This window comes from Nerophis ophidion, linkage group LG11 (assembly GCF_033978795.1).
Source record: "Nerophis ophidion isolate RoL-2023_Sa linkage group LG11, RoL_Noph_v1.0, whole genome shotgun sequence".
Classification (NCBI taxonomy): domain Eukaryota; kingdom Metazoa; phylum Chordata; class Actinopteri; order Syngnathiformes; family Syngnathidae; genus Nerophis; species Nerophis ophidion.
Genome location: NC_084621.1, coordinates 66,563,104 through 66,580,706, shown reverse-complemented (window position 1 = coordinate 66,580,706; position 17,603 = coordinate 66,563,104). Strand labels below are relative to the sequence as shown.

Genomic DNA, 17,603 nt, shown 5'->3' with positions numbered 1-17,603 from the left:
CTCCTTCTTCAGCTTGACGGCATCCCTCACTGCTGGTGTCCACCAACGGGTTCTGGGATTACCGCCACGACAGGCACCAACAACTTTGCGGCCACAGCTCCAATCAGCCGCCTCGACAATAGAGGTTCGGAACATGGTCCACTCGGACTCAATGTCCCGCACCTCCCTCGTGACATGTTCAAAGTTCTCCCGGAGGTGTGAATTGAAACTCTCTCTGACAGGAGACTCTGCCAGACGTTCCCAGCAGACCCTCACAATGCGCTTGGGCCTGCCAGGTCTGTCCGGCATCCTCCCCCACCATCGCAGCCAACTCACCACCAGGTGGTGATCGGTAGAAAGCTCCGCCCCTCTCTTCACCCGAGTGTCCAAAACATAAGGCCGCAAATCCGATGACACAACTACAAAGTCGATCATGGAACTGCGGCCTAGGGTGTCCTGGTGCCAAGTGCACATATGGACACCCTTATGTTTGAACATGGTGTTTGTTATCGACAAACTGTGACGAGCACAAAAGTCCAATAACAAAACACCACTCGGGTTTAGATCCGGGCGACCATTCTTCCCAATCACGCCTCTCCAGGTTTCACTGTCGTTGCCAACATGAGCGTTGAAGTCTCCCAGTAGGACAAGGGAATCACCCGGAGGAGCACTTTCCAGTACTCCCTCGAGTGTACCCAAAAAGGGTGGGTATTCTGAACTGCTGTTTGGTGCGTAAGCACAAACAACAGTCAGGACCCGTCCCCCCACCCGAAGGCGAAGGGAAGCTACCCTCTCGTCCACTGGGTTGAACTCAAACGTACAGGCTTTGAGCCGGGGGGCAACCAGAATTGCCACCCCAGCCCGTCGCCTCTCACTGCCGGCAACGCCAGAGTGGAAGAGGGTCCAGTCCCTCTCGAGAGAACTGGTTCCAGAGCCCTTGCTGTGCGTCGAGGTGAGTCCGACTATATCCAGCCGGAACTTCTCTACCTCGCGCACTAGCTCAGGCTCTTTCCCCCCCAGTGAGGTGACGTTCCACGTCCCAAGAGCTAGCTTCTGTAGCCGAGGATCGGACCGCCAAGTGCCCTGCCTTCGGCTGCCGCCCAGCTCACAATGCACCCGACCTCTATGGCCCCTCCTATGAGTGGTGAGCCCATTGGAGGGATGACCCACGTTGCCTCTTCGGGCTGTGCCCGGCCGGGCCCCATGGGAACAGGCCCGACCACCAGGCGCTCGCCATCGTGCCCCAACTCCGGGCCTGGCTCCAGAGCGGGGCCCCGGTGACCCACGTCCGGGCGAGGGAAATCTGGGTTCATTTCGTTGTAATTCCATAGAAGTCTTTGAGCTGCTCTTTGTCTGATCACTCACCTAGGACCTGTTTGTCTTGGGAGACCCTACCAGGGGGCATGAAAACCCCCAGACAACATAGCTCCTAGGATCATTGGGACACGCAAACTCCTCTACCACGGTAAGGTAGCAGCTCAGAGAGGAGGCATATTTAATAGCCCGGGATAAACACAGGACCTTTGTATTGTGAGGCACATGAACTAAACCCTCACCCACCGTGCTGCCCATGTTGTTTCCCAATACATAACTAATTACGCAGTGTGTCAGAAATGACACTGGCCATCACATTGCAAACTGACTAGTGTATCACAAGCCAGGGTTATTCAACTAAATTGTTTTTAAGGGCCACAATTATAGGAAGCAAAGGAACGGGGGCTGGACTTCTCCCTTCAATATAAGTCTTAAATCATATATTCCCGACAACCAGCATCCTCTGCAGTAGATATTTGATTTTTGTCAGCGTTTCTAAAATAATGCTCTATCTATACAACTGGTCCAATCTGCTGTTTTTAAGGATCCACTGCCAAAAAAGCTAGTCAAACATCTTCTGTTTGACAGTCCGCTAGTGTTTTTAGGAATCTGCTGCGAAAATGTTAGTCTCCACTGATTTGTGCCAGTCCAAAAGTTCTGCCCTATGATTTAAAATCTTTTATCCCATCCACTTTGATACATAACAGCGGTCATTATTTACATAATGTATCCCAAAATCTATCGACTTTATAATTGCTCCATGACAGCCTGAAGCCTCCAGAGGTCTTTTTTCTTTTTATCAGCAGTTACCTACAATTGTTTTCATATCAATTTAAGGCAGGGGTCGGGAACCTTTTTGACTGAGAGAGCCAAAAAGCCAAGTATTTTAAAATGTATTTTCGTAAGAGCCATATAATATTTTTTTTAACACTGAACACAACGAAACGCGTGCATTTTTAGGTAAGACCAACATTTCTAGAGCATAATAGGTCTCTTATTATTTGTAATAACATTGTTATTCTGAAGCTAACTGTGGAGGGGGTGTGGCCCGCAAGCCTGCAGCAAACTGGGGTGTGCCAGGACCGGCCTCGAAATCAGCGAGAGCTGCGTAGATGGCCCACCTGAGCCTTGTTATCTAATCACCTGTCGCTCTGTTATAAGCAGCAGCCAGGAGGAGAGATGGGGCTGGGGCTGGAGCCAGAGCGCGAGCGAGAACGAAAGAGAAAAATACTATTGCTGGAAAGCAACTGAGAAACTTATTGAAAAATAAAATAGTGTAACCTGAAACGGGCTCCCATGTCGTTGCTTGGTGGTCTGAAGAACCCCACACTAACCAATCAATAAATAACTTCTTAACGCAACTTCTTGAACAGGTGCGGTAGTAAACGGATGGATGGACTAAAAATGCATGACAATGTTTTATGTTTTGAACATTATTTTTAACACTTATTACAAGTGGAATTATTCATTACTTATCATGTTAAGCAATGTCAGCTCAGATTTATCCGAGAGCCAGATGCAGTCATCAAAAGAGCCACAGGTTCCCTACCCCTGATTTAGGGTGTTAGTCTGGAACTAAACAAAAGTTAATGCAGAGATAGGGCCTTTTTAAAAATGCAGGTAAGCTATTTGATTAGGCATTTTAATTACCCCAAAAGGGAATAAGCGGTAGAAAATGGATGGATGGAATTACACAACTTTCCTCCGTAATAAATCAGCATACATGGTCCAAGCAGGTTATCTTTTGGAATTACCGGTTGTTTAATTTGCCACAGAATGCAAGTCAAAAGTAATTTGCTGTACTTTATCTTGGCTACTTTTAACTGTAAGACGATTAATGTGGTAGCAAATGCATATACAGGTTCAACTGTGCTTAAAAAAATACTTTTACAGGACAGGTAGTTAAATATAGCGGCAGTGCAAACCACATGCGCTACTGCACTGTCATTACCATTGTAATTTTTGTGAACATTTAAGCGTAACTAGGCATTTAAACTCTACAACCAACACAGTAATGGGGGAAGGTCCCAGTAGTATTAGTGCTCTTCAGATATATCATCGGTTTATATTCATTCTAAACCCCTGAAACTGAACAGAGCAGGACTGGCACTCATCATGAAGCTTGCAGTGCTGAGATTTTTATGACCAGGTGGGAAATGGTCATCAAGGTCAGTAAAAGGTCATTTGGCTCATAAGTATAAGGTGTGTCATTTTTGTTTAGTGGCTGACATAAAAACAATATAAGTATTTTTTTTCAACCAGAAATGTTTTTTCTAGGGGTGGGCAAATTAATGCGTTAATTACGCATTAACTCATCAATCTATTAACGCCGACCATTATTTTATCGCACATTTGCGTAAGTTGTTTACATGCTTTTATTTTGTTAACGCGTTTTCTTAACAAGATGGCATCTCCCGGATGTACTTCGGCGTCGAGGGGCTCTTGGTAAAGATGGAACATTTGGCAAAAATACCGGACAATTCTGCAAATTTCATGGCTGGCTTACAGTGTGGTAACTCCGGGATCACTTAAGACCGCCAGACAATTCTGAATGTGGATAGATCGGGCCGTTTTGGACTGAATGACGCGTGCTTGCTAGACCGGCTAGCTAGCATGGGAATACTTTGCCGGCTACATCCAGCGGCCTGTGAAGCAGCGGAGTATTTGTGTTGTCTGTCTATTTATGAATAATGCAGACCAGGAGTGTTGGCTGAGTTCTTAACGTTTGCTTTCAGAGCGTGCATATCACAACATACAAGATGCCGTCACAACCTATACCGGGCTACCGCTCATGCTCGTCACTCCTGTTGCATGCTGGGTAGGGTAGTTCTTTTTTCCCCTGGCTCATAACATCACAATATAGTACCATGTATATGATGCCTTCAGTTTATCAAAGCACCAAGCAAACAATCGGAAAATTCCCATCATATCAATTCCTAGATATGGTCATAATTATTTGAAGTGCGCTACGCAGAATAAACACAACATTATTAATATTGCTACTACGGATAATTTGATCAAAAATTCCCTAAAACAGCCCACTACCTATAATATAGGTTTTTTAAACATAAGACCCTGATAAAAAAAAATGTTTCTGCTGTTACCTCAGAAATTCCCTGTTCAGATGTTATGATTGTGGCTCAGAGATTTGTATGTAGATTATATTTATTTTCCATAACAAACAGGATAACGTAAATACCCTGGCAGTGGCAATAAGCTTAAATGTTTGTATTCACATTTTTTGAGTTGATTTTCATAAAATATGCTATTTAACTGCTACTGTTTAACAAGGACTGATTTAAATTGTGTTTGCACAACAAATGTTTTGGCGCTTTTGTTCATGTGGGAGAATATTCCAATAAAGGTGCACTACACACTACTTTTGAATTCATTATTGGGCTTTGCGTATACAATGCAGTTAATCGCGATTAATCGGAGAAATACTGTGATTAACTCAGATTAAAAATTTTAATCGTTGCCCAGCCCTAGTTTTTTCGCTTCTGACTAGTTATATCTGACCAATTCAAGAGAAGTCTTTTTGTAATTGTCACATGAAAAAACAGGTAAGTAGTTTGGATGCCAAAATAATGAAACTGTAATTGGACCCATTCGAATTGCATAAAAAGGACAACTGTCATAGTGTATTCTCTAGTTAATGTGTCATGAATGAATACAACATACTGCAATATTCACCTTGAGGTAAAAGTGTGCATAGCAGTGATGTAGAAGGTTGTCAGAAGGCTGGCTGAGAGCACTGACAATGCTGACCAACTCAGGAGCATACATGGGGACGGAGTGTTCGACTTTCATTCTCTCCACCTGGAACTGTGCTGAGGGTAAGGGGCGCACTGGTCGAAAGGCTGATACGTTGACTGGGCCTGGTGGAACCTAAGAGATTAAATATATGAGGAATGACAAAAGAAGTTAACAAATATTGGTTGTGTATTGTTATCTTCAATTGTGTTTGTGTAACCCTTGTTATACTTCTGATTACTAAGCACATTTAAGTATTAAGTTATATACTAAATTTGCAAGCAAATCTGCACAATCATACTATTAAAGTGAGGTGGGTTCATGATGTTGTCTCTGCAACAGATGTACAAATAAAATGAAACATGAATGACATGTATCGCAAAGGTCTATATTTTTTTACTCACCGTGCCTCCAACGATGAGAGGCATTAGTGTGTGAAGAAGGTTGAATTCAGCCATAGAAACAGTGATGGTGACTTGGAGCAGTGTGAGACAAGTGAGTCTGGTGGGAATAAATTCTTCTAATCTTGATATCTCTTCTGGATTCACTGAAGAACGACTTTCCTCAACAATTTCTGTAAGGAATTTAGCAATAATGAATAATAAATAAATAAATAAATAATAAAATATTATGTCTTTATGTTTTACTTGGATAATATAGGTCTCGAAAAGGAGGGGTTGATTTGTTTTCAAACCTATGAAAATTAACGAGTCATTCTCAGTCGCAGTTTTTGTTTCAGACTTATTGACTACAGTACGAACACAAATTCCATTCCATTCAATCAAATCATCCAGGGAATCGTCTCATAGATGATGACTACATAGGTGTGTGACTCAATCTCTTTCACATAGCCAAAATATGTATAGGCCAAAAAGGTCATTACTATATGTTCAATTAAATGATGAAAAGATGGGTTGCACAAGAAAATAGCATGGTGAAGAAATCTGCGGAAACTTGTGTGGTTTCTGATCACTAAAACAATAAAAGAGTACAATTAAAAAGTACTTACCTTGCTGCGGTTTACAGTAAGGCTCATACTCATGGTCCATGGCACATATAATCATTTTGATAATGCGATGCACAGCGCTACTGTGTAGCTTGATATCTAAAGGTCCCACCACCAGTCTCTTGATAGATATCTCTTGAACAGTAGGCACTATGTCTTCTAAGATTGCTGCAGATGAGTCTTGAAAATCTACCCATAAAGCACACATACATGCACATACATTAGGCATCAGTTAAGCACACATGAAAAAATATATATATATATATATATTTGCTTCCACATTTGTGGAGAAGTTTCAGAAAGTCCTGTTCTGTTCCACATTATTGTGCTAAAGTATGCAAGGTGCAGTGAGAAGAGTTCAGTGTGAAAGAACCTCACAGAGCCCTGACCCCATCGAAACCCTTTTGAATAAAATACAACAGAGATTGCCTGTAATCAACATCAGGAACCTCTGATCTTTTTAATACTTATTTGTATGAATGAGCAAAAGGTGTCACAGGCAAACATCACGATGTAAGAAGTCTTCCAAAAGAGTGAACGTTGCTGTGAAAGGGAACCAACTTAATCAACATTATTTCCTTTTTTTCTCAGCATATGTACATTAAGTTTAATTACAAAATGTCCTAAAACTGCCATAATAATACTTGTCAATCTAGTGTGTATATATAGACTATAGTGTTTATCAAAGTTGTAAACTCAGATTGGACAATTGAGCCTGCTGGCAATTTTACACACATTTCTATTTCTGTCCCAATATTCCTAATAACGCATGAAAACTATGACACTTAAACAAGTAAAATAGCCTCCAGTCATCTGGAAGTAGATAACTAATACTGAGTGGCAAGGAGTTTAACCAGCCAAATAACTCAACTTTTCAATGATGAGTATAACAAATGTCCACTCCTCTCAAACAGCTGTTCCTTCGGTCTATGCACAACTTTGTTCCAGAGTTCCACTTAAAAGACTCTACTCTCCAGCAATAAAAACTGAGAAATTAAAAAGAAGGGGGTGGAAGAATGGTCGAGAAGCAAGAGCACAAAGGGTCAACACTCGCTTTATTCTCATTACATTCCACTAACCCACAGAACATTTTTCAGTTCAGGCATAACTCTTTATGAGCTAAAAATAGCTACGGAGCATTTTTTGTAAATGTAGGTTATTTATAAAAGCCAATGTGCAATACCACTTTCTCTGTTTGATTTAGAAGAAGAATTGGGCGTTATGAATAAAATGATTGCAGTTTGAAGAGTTAGTGACATGAGAAAGCAGACTATAGTAAGGATTTAAAATATGCCTCAGTCTTCTAAGATTAAAAAATAAGGTACTTGAATGTAAAGGCAGTGGTAAGTGTGACTTGGGTCGGTTAATGTTTCAGTTGACTCAGAGTTTGTTAGTCCTGTGGCAATAGAGACTAATTTGTTTGGTTGACACTGGATCAGGTCTGTGCGCGGGAAGGAGGGAAAAGCTGACAGAAGAGAAGCATTCCATTTGACAAGAGTAACCACATTCATTCCACACTTATCCTACTGTAACATACAACTTTGACAGCCGAGGATAACAGTATCAATGTTTTTTTTTTCTTAATTTAGATTATCATCCAACAAATGAGCTGCTCAAACAAAAACGTATTAGTAATGCTTTCGGTAGTTTATAAATTATTAATTATAATTAACTTCCACCACCATAATCATAATACATGCACTCTGATTAAGGTAACTGTAGCTGTAAGTCTGCAATCCACACCCCATCCATCCATTTTCTACCGCTTATTCCCTTTCGGGGTCGCGGGGGGCGCTGGCGCCTATCTCAGCTACAATCGGGCGGAAGGCGGGGTACACCCTGGACAAGTCGCCACCTCATCGCAGGGCCAACACAGATAGACAGACAACTTTCACACTCACATTCACACACTAGGGCCAATTTAGTGTTGCCAATCAACCTATCCCCAGGTGCATGTCTTTGGAAGTGGGAGGAAGCTGGAGTACCCGGAGGGAACCCACGCATTCACGGGGAGAACATGCAAACTCCACACAGAAAGATCCCGAGCCTGGATTTGAACCCAGGACTGCAGGACCTTCGTATTGTGAGGCAGACGCACTAACCCCTAAATCCACACCAATACATTAATTATTATATTGTAATATTTTAATATATTCTAAAATGTTGGCCTTTAATACACAAAAAAAAACAGGTTTCTGTTTGAAAACTCCTGCCAGTGTACATTTCCAAAAACTGGGGCTTCTGTAATAGGAAACATGCAACATTAGCTCATATGTTTGAACTTTATTTTATAAAACACAAAGTTCTTAACTTCCAGGTGTTGGTTTTAATTTTATCCAGCACTAGCTGTATTTTACAGTTTTATCATGAATTGATTAACGTGGACCCCAACTTAAACAAGTTGAAAAACATATTCGGGTGTTACCATTTAGTGGTCAATTGTACGGAATATGTACTGAACTGTGCAATCTACTAATAAAAGTTTCAATCAATCAATCAAAAGCCTAGGCTTTATAACACGCATCGGCAATTTTTTTTTTTTTTTAAACAAACGTTTGCTGGGCGTCGTGCAAGTTCCTGCAGTAAATCTCGCGTATCTCAAATATCAGCGACGACCATGTACACACCCCGTTTCCATATGAGTTGGGAAATTGTGTTAGATGTAAATATAAACAGAATATAATGATTTGCAAATCCTTTTCAACCCATACTCAATTGAATGCACTACAGAGACAAGATATTTGATGTTCAAACTCATTAACTTTATTTTTTCATTGCAAATAATAATTAACTTAGAAGTTCATGGCTGCAACACATGCCAAAGTAGTTGGGAAAGGGCATGTTCACCACTTTGTTACATCACCTTTTCTTTTAACACTCAATAAATGTTTGGGAACTGAGGAAGCTAATTGTTGAAGCTTTGAAAGTGAAATTCTTTCCCATTCTTGTTTTATGTAGAGCTTCAGTAGTTCAACAGTCCGGGGTCTCCTCTGTCGTATTTTGCTATCATAATGGACCACACATTTTTGATGGGAGATATGTCTGGACTGCAGGCGGGCCAGGAAAGTACCCGCACTCTTTTTTTACCAAGTCACGCTGTTGTAACACGTGCTGAATGTGGCTTGGCATTGTCTTGCTGAAATAAGTAGGGGCGTCCATGAAAAAGACGGCGCTTAGATGGCCCCATATGTTGTTCCAAAACCTTTCAGCATTAATTATGCCTTCACAGATGTGTAAGTTACCCATGCCTTGGGCACTAATGCACCCCCATACCATCACAGATACTGGCTTTTCAACTTTGCGTCGATAACAGTCTGGATGGTTCGCTTCCCCTTTGGTCCGAATGACACGATGTCGAATATTTCCAAAAACAATTTGAAATGTGGACTCGTCAGACCACAGAACACTTTTCCACTTTGCATCAGTCCATCTTAGATGATCTCGGGCCCAGAAAAGCCGGCGGCGTTTCTGGATGTTGTTGATAAATGGCTTTTGCTTTGCATAGTAGAGCTTTAACTTGCACTTACAGATGTAGCGATGAACTGTATTTAGTGACAGTGGTTTTCTGAAGTGTTCCTGAGTCCATGAGGTGATGTCCTTTAGAGATTGATGTCTGTTTTTGATACAGTGCCGTCTGAGGGATCGAAGGTCACGGTCATTCAATGTTGGTTTCCGGCCATGCCGCTTACGTAGAGTGATTTTTCCAGATTCTCTGAACCTTTGATGATATTATGGACCGTAGATGTTGAAATCCCTTAATTTGTTGCAATTGCACTTTGAGAAACGATGTTCTTAAACTGTTTGACTATTTGCTCACGCAGTTGTGGACAAAGGGGTGTACCTCGCCCCATCCTTTCTTTTGAAAGACTGAGCATTTTTTGGGAAACTGTTTTTATACCCAATCATGGCACACACCTGTTCCCAATTAGCCTGCACACCTGTGGGATGTTCCAAATAAGTGTTTGATGAGCATTCTTCAACTTTATCAGTATTTATTTCCACTTTCCCAACTTCTTTGTCAAGTGTTGCTGGCATCAAATTCTAAAGTTAATGGTTATTGGCAAAAAAAAAAAAATGTTTATCAGTTTGAACATCAACCATGTTGTCTTTGCAGCATATTCAACTGAATATGGGTTGAAAATGATTTGCGAATCCTTGTATTCTGTTTATATTTACATCCAACACAATTTCCCCACTCATATGGAAACGGGGTTGGTTTGTTAATCAAGTTAATCTGTGTTTACCCGTCGCACCCCACCACTCCCCAAAATACAAAATGTTAACATGTAAGATTCATTTTAAAAATAAATCCCCATTTTTAGATAATTACTGTTTGAAAATAAATACAATAGAATGGATTACAAATAACTACAGTAGTCTTATGAACATTACAGAACATTTACCTTGGGCACCAGACTAATGCGGTTTCTCCGACGGCCTTATTGGCGTGTTTCTACGTCGTGTTACAATAGGAACTAGGAAATCGATGTTTACGGTGAACACGGACGTCTATGAGTGACGGACAGGAGAGGTCAGAGTTGACAGCCACCGACAACGATGTCTGCATCAGACCAAGTGAGCAGGGCTAATGCTCAATTCACCAGTTTGTGGAATCAGGAGAAAAGAACAAAGTGAAACACGTAAGGCAGACCATTTGACAGCTTCTAATTTTTTTAAGGATGTTGGATGTTGTTTTGGCACAAAAGCTTAATGCTGCTTTGGAGTGGTGCAGACAAATACTGCTGCGATTGGGCTGCCTTTTCGAGTCTGTTACATAACAGGACATGTTTTTTAATGGGGTTTTTTTCTGATTCGGTGCATCACACTCCAAATCTCAGTTCCGGTGGTTGGCGGGCAGGATTGTGTTGATACATGACTTTGGACTGTGGACAATTACTAATAGTTGGGATGCTCGACACCTAAATTAATGCTTGCAACTTAAAGCATAACAAAAAGCCAAGTCGTAAGTCAAAATAGTCGTAAATTGAGGTTCCACCGTATCACTACATGAATAGAGGCGTTCAAGCAATACGTGACAAAGACAGCTATGACTGCTTTTAAGGCTTCTGATAGGCCAAAACGTGCATGCGTTTTATGTGAACAAACATTTTTTTTTACTCCACTTGTGTGGATGGAGATTTTTTTATTTCACCATAGAGTCAAATAACCGTTTTGAAAATAACCGTGTTTGTGTCGACACGGCCCAAACTATCACCAGGCTTTCTAAAGAAAAAACACATGAAATGTGGACAATGGATTAACTCATATTACAGACTTCAATCATTATATTTCAACAGAAAAATTGGTCTGTGTCCATATCGTGTTGTTGCAACTTGAGTGGAAATTAACCCAGCTAAATTTTCAGCATCAGGAAAATTGAACTGATCCCCCCGAGGGTGGCACACTTATAGCCAAGGTGTGTCATGGTGCACCCTAAGCCTCCACAAACTCCACAGTGAAGAGCAATTTGGCAAAAATTCAGCTTAAAAAAAGTCGAACTACGTTTTGCCTTAAAGCAGGCCAAAACCACAATTCTCTCTGGGATTCTGAGCAGCTGTATATCTTTAATGTCAGTCAGATTACGTCTCTGAATTATCCTCATAATTATACGTCATATAGCCAGTTCAGTGTGAAGGCTCAGTAATCACACTGTACTAGTGTGTGTGACACATTTGTAGGTTCAGTAGGAAAGAAGTATGAATGTCAAAAAGAGTGACACCTAATTAGGCAGTAGGACCCTATTCAGTTTATCAAGGGCTTACAGGTAGAGAGACAGGGATGGAACAGTGTTTCAACAAGCATCAAGGACTAAGAAACTCAAATATGTGTCAGCAGACTAAACACTTCTGACAGTTGCCTTGCAGGTAAGTTGGGGTGAGAAAGAGGACAGAAAGGGTCAAGGACCAGGTGGCAGCGAGTTAAACAAGACAATCTCATTATTCAAGTCTCTAGAGGTCTTGTTTGACAGAGAAGAGGGAAAGGGAGAAAAAGAAAGATGAAGAGAGGAGAATGAGATGGAAAGCGCAATACTGATAGGAAGAAAGGAGGGGGCAAGCTGGAGCAGAAGAGAACATGACAAGTATAAAGAAGAAAAAAAAAAGTGGAAAGGTGAGCAAACAAGCTCTGTGAGATGGAATGACTAAGACAATACCTTTGCCGCTGCTGTTCTCCATTGTGTAGAGGTAATCCAAGTAAAAAGCACCAAAGCGCTGCATGCCTGCTATCTCTGTGTAGGTCTCCTGTCAAACAAAAGAAGAGTTAGGTAAACATGGCAGTGAGGGCGCAAACAAGCAGCCTTCAAGACTCCAATGACCGAGGGGTCATCATGCATTCAACCAAGAGGGGTTAAGTCTAAGATTAAAAAAAGCTATTGAGAGCTGATCTTTAAATACAATTTCTGGTGCTTTTTATGACAGAATAATTATTTGATTGCGTCCAAGTTCAGCAATTTACAAATGAGCAAATCCCCTACCAACCAGAAACCTCTGGCTTTGTACCCATTAGGGAAGACAAATGAATTACGTTTCTTCAGCAAGAAGCTTGGTAAGAAACACCGCCATAATTCTAAGAAATAGAGGATACCAAGGTGACAGTCAATCACCAGAACTCTGGCACGTCACGCAACTTCTCACCTCCTTGGGTAAAGATAATTAGGATAATTTTTAAATGAGTGAGGGGATCGACCTAGAATTACACAGGAGGAGCTGGTTAATGATCAAGGGAGTTGGAACCAAAGAAAGAAAAACACTGGGAACACACTTGACTTAAATGGACTGACATCCTGCAGAGGTCATTTTCCTCCAGAAGACAAATGTACAGGCCCATTTGAAGTTAGACAAACACCTAAATGATTCAGAGAAAGCTTAAAAGAATGTGATGTGGTTAGCTTTGATCAAAATTGAGCTCCTTGGCATCAACTCGACTATATTAATCTCATTTGTAGGCAGAAAAACGTTGAAAATTATGGAGGTGACAATATTTTGCTTTATGAATGAGGAAAATGTGGAATCTTGCATCACAATCTCTTGGTCACAGCCAGAACACTAAAAATGGGTAGTAGTGAGTATGTAGGTACTAATTACGGTAACTAAAATGATATTGACTAAAAGTACAACGCTAATAGTACCAAAAGACTGGTGCTCACAGACTCCAGCGCACTGTGGGAGAAGCGTACTCTGTGCAGAACGCCCGCAGTTGTCAGAGCTTCCATAGTCACATGCAATTCTACTTGTAGTTTCCTGTGAAACACTACATTTTACGCAACCCCTCAGCATTGTTTACACTTTTCTGTCATGGCGCACTTCACTAACGATGAGGAAGTGGAGCTGCTCTATCTGCTGGTTTTGCAAAGCAGTGAACTAAGGAAACAGTCGGTGGTACAGTGGGGCAAAAAAGTATTTAGTCAGCCACCGATTGTGCAAGTTCTCCCACTTCAAAAACAACCCCAAAACATGATGTTTCCACCCCCATGCTTGACAGTAGTCGTAGTGTTCTTGGGATGCAACTCAGTATTCTTCTTCCTCCAAACACGACGAGTTGATTTTATACCAAAAAGTTATATTTTGGTTTCATCTGACCACATGACATTCTCCCAATCCTCTGCTGTATCATCCATGTATCCATTTTGGTATGAGTTGCATCCCAAGAACACCACACCTACTGTGAAGCATGGGGGTGGAAAAATCATGCTTTGGGGCTGTTTTTCTGCTAAGGGGACAGGACAATTGATCCGTGTTAAGGAAAAAAAGAATGGGGCCATCTATTGTGAGATTTTGAGCCAAAACTTCCTTCCATCAGTGAGAGCTTTGAATGGTTGACCAAATACTTATTTTCCACCATAATTTACAAATAAATTCTTTAAAATTCCTACAATGTGAATTCCTGGATTTTTTTCACATTCTGTCTCTCACAGTTAAAGTGTACCTATGATGAAAATTATAGACCTCTGTCATCATTTTAAGTGGTAGAACTTGCACAATCGGTGGTTTACTAACTACTCTTTTGCCCCACTGTGTGTACCTCTATTTAACGCCACATGAGACGAATGCTTCGGGCAAAATATTGCAGTCAGTTATCAACTGGGCCATCAACTATGTCAAAAATCGTCTCAGAGGTGAGTCGTGAAAAGCATTTTGTACATTGGCTTGATTTTGATTCTTTAAATGGTTTGGCGGCTAAATGCAGATTGGTGTCAGATTTAATGTGGGGAAATGTGCAAAGAGGAGAGTCCACAGGTTCATAAGATTTTAGCTTCACACGCACAGGCCTGGCGGACGTCCGCTTTGAGTACGGACATACCTCTGCGGACTACGTTCCACAAAAGACTGTTTGGGTTTTTAGAGAGGCAGTTTCTGGTGTAGCAATCACAACAGACCGTAGCAAAGTGACTGGAATTATAAACAAGGCTGGAGCCTGTATTGTATGTTATTCAAAACTTAAAAATCACACTAACAGGACAGAATTGGGGCTAAGTCACCCAGAAATAGCAAGGTCATATCAAGAGCGATAGCTTCTGAGTATTTGGAAATGTGCCATAATCAACTAATGTTGATTGCTAAATGAGTTCATTATTTAAGTTTAGGTCAGCGCAGTGGCAGTGTGGTAATCATGTCTGGTTTACAGCCGTAAAGTTATTTATATAAATTTTAATATTTGGCAACTACCCGCCAATCATTAAAAACAACTTTCAGGTATTATTATATTATTAAAGTAAAGAGTACATGTTATGTAAGACTCCAGCATTACGTCTTTGAAAGTCACAATAAACTGCATTAAACCACCTGAAAACAGCACTCTGTCATCTCTCTCATTCACCACATCAATGCTTGGTCATTGTGGCCGCCATTGAACATTATTTTTGTACGTTTGGATAATCAAATGAAATAATCCGGAATTTGTTTAACATAACCTCCGAGTCATAACTTTCCTTCACGATTCTTTTGACTATGCCAGCATTAGCTCGCATCATGGTGACAGCCTCCACTGCAAGGGCTAACCTTTGAATTCATCCGTTACAAAATGACAAAAGGAAATAAAACAAATTGCTCAAATGCAAACAAAATATATTTCACTGTTGTATTTCTTTTACACAGTTAAATTATTAACCACAAAATTTGAGCGTATGAAAGAAGACACACAAAACACTCACAACAAACCAAAGCAGACACACATACACCTAACCTAACTAACAATCCCAAGCTCTCCAAACAGAGATTTCAATAGGCTCTTATCAGAAAAGCAGGTTAATAAGTAATATTTATAAGGGGACTGCTAATAGCTCTGGCATGCTTTTGGATCAAAGCCATTGGCTGATTTCAAAACCACTAATGAATTAACACGAAAAACCTTTGACTCTTAAGACTTTCAAGCCTGAATAGATGGATGAATGGATGTCCAAACAAATGCTTCACTGATGGTCATGAGCATTTGTGAGTAAAGTCAACACTCGACCACTGATGGTAGATTAAGGGAGCTGAGAGTTGTCAGGCATAATCTATGGTGTGGAAGTCTACTAGTTCAATAGGAGGGAAATTCCTCTATTGGCGCAAGCAGCTGGCTCACTAAAATTAGAAGTGCCGATTTTAAAGTAAATAATTATTATATTGATTTGTTTAGATGAGAGGTTACTGAAAAACAACTTGAAATAAAGAGTATAAAAACATATGTACTTAGAACCTCTGAATATAGCAACAGTTGTCATCGCCTCATATAAAAACTCTGTAATTACAATGTATCACTAGCTCGGTCAAAATATTATAATGAAAAAGTGGTAATTAAAAGGTGTACACTTTCATATGACTGTGTGACGATTTCTTTCATCCTATTGGGATGGTTCTCTCTATAACTTGTTGTTTTCCGTATGTGCTGAAGAGGATATGTTCAAAACAAAAAACTGATATTTTCTGTAAGTCATTCGAAACAGCTGCCAACATTTCTCTTTCACAATGAGAAAATAATGCACTGAATGTTGGGAACACTGGTTGGTGTTAAATTCAGTAAAACAAAAATCGAGTAGGCGCTGTGGTAGTTTCGAGAACGGAACTTGAAGAAATGTTGAGACCTTGTGAGTAACAGTATCCAGGATGAACTCCGCTCTGACGCCATTGTTCTCTGGACTGCGGTAGTCAAACAGAGAGTTGGTTAGGTACGTCATTCCTTTGCTGCTTAGGTTGTCCCCACAGCTGAAGAACACTGCTTCCTGCAGGAAGACAAAACATAAGACAAAAAGGAAATAAGACATGAAGAATAGATAGGGAAACAGTAATATATATCAATGTATACTCTAGATACGGATCTATTCCATATAAATTTTCTATTGCAATACACTTAGTTTGTTTTAACCACCGAACTGAAAGCTGAATCCGATTTCTTGTCACTCAATTCAACAAAGCAACACTGCAAAAAACACCAGCCACTGTTATTTAAAACATATAATAAAATCATATAAAAAGAGAACAAAGCAACGTGACAACAAGTCGCAAAAAATAAATTTGGGCATTTATATTTGAAAAAAAAAAAAAAATCACCAGCCGGAGTCGCATGCCTGACCTACTGAGCTATAGTAGACCGTATACAATATGGCTCTTGAATTTCTCTTAAAGAGGAAATGCCCTTTTTGGAATTTTGCATATCATTCATTATTATTATAAAAGACATGATGGATGTTGATTTTTTTTTTTTTTTATATATATATAAATTCTAACTCGTGAATAAACGTAAATAAAAGTCAGTTTACGATGGAGTCAATGGGAAGTTCTCCATTCCGCCCGAAAAACCCAATAAAAAAACATCCAAAAAGCACCAACTATACTCCATTTACAATTTGTGACTTGAATATTAACCAAGTAAAAGTGATAGTGTTCCCAAAAGCGCTAACACAGACAAACTATTTATAGCTCTGCCGTTATCATGAGCTTGTGTGTCTATGTTTGCATGATCGACTGGTCAGCAGCTACGTCTTTTAATTGCTCGTCAATATTTATTCTAGATCATAAATCATGCCTCTCACTTGGATAGTAGAAGGATGAGGATGTAATCCGACATGTTGGTACACATTGAGAGCCAATTCAGACTCAGGAACTACACGAAAATGCGCCTGAGTAATTCTTCATCTAAACGGGCATATATGAACATCAGATTCTTGCAGTTTGCATCCTAAAGACAGCAGACCTTTTACAGTAATAACGTTTCACTATGTTTGCTGGCTGTCGAAGTCTACTGTGAGAAAATATCAGTGATGTTAACAAAAAAAAAAAAAAAATCAGTGATGTTGACAAAAAAAAGAGAATGTCGCAATGCAATTTTGAAATGAATGCTTTGCGTATGCTTAAAATGATCAAAATACGTAAATATTTTATATTATTATATTATAAATGTGCATACATAATACATCATGTACACACCTTGTTTCCATAGGAGTTGGGAAATTGTGTTAGATGTAAATATAAACGGAATACAATGATTTGCAAATCATTTTCAACCCAGAAAACCACTGTTACTAAATACAGTTCGTCGCTAAATCTGTAAGTGCAAGTTAAAGCTCCACTATGCA

At 40.2% G+C, this 17,603-nt stretch overlaps 1 protein-coding gene across 4 annotated transcripts in view; it reads right to left on the bottom strand.

Annotated features, from left to right (window-relative positions):
• The window catches only part of LOC133562376 (intermembrane lipid transfer protein VPS13B-like), an 819,661-nt gene that overhangs the window by 747,354 nt on the left and 54,704 nt on the right, over nt 1–17,603 (bottom strand). For all 4 annotated transcript variants that reach the window (XM_061916537.1, XM_061916536.1, XM_061916534.1 and 1 more), the window contains exons 11-15: nt 16,113–16,250; nt 12,204–12,291; nt 6,056–6,241; nt 5,451–5,620; nt 4,987–5,181 (exon numbers count right to left, since the gene is read on the bottom strand). In XM_061916537.1, coding sequence (XP_061772521.1) covers nt 4,987–5,181; nt 5,451–5,620; nt 6,056–6,241; nt 12,204–12,291; nt 16,113–16,250 — 777 coding nt within the window. The remainder of the gene's footprint in view (nt 1–4,986; nt 5,182–5,450; nt 5,621–6,055; nt 6,242–12,203; nt 12,292–16,112; nt 16,251–17,603) is intronic.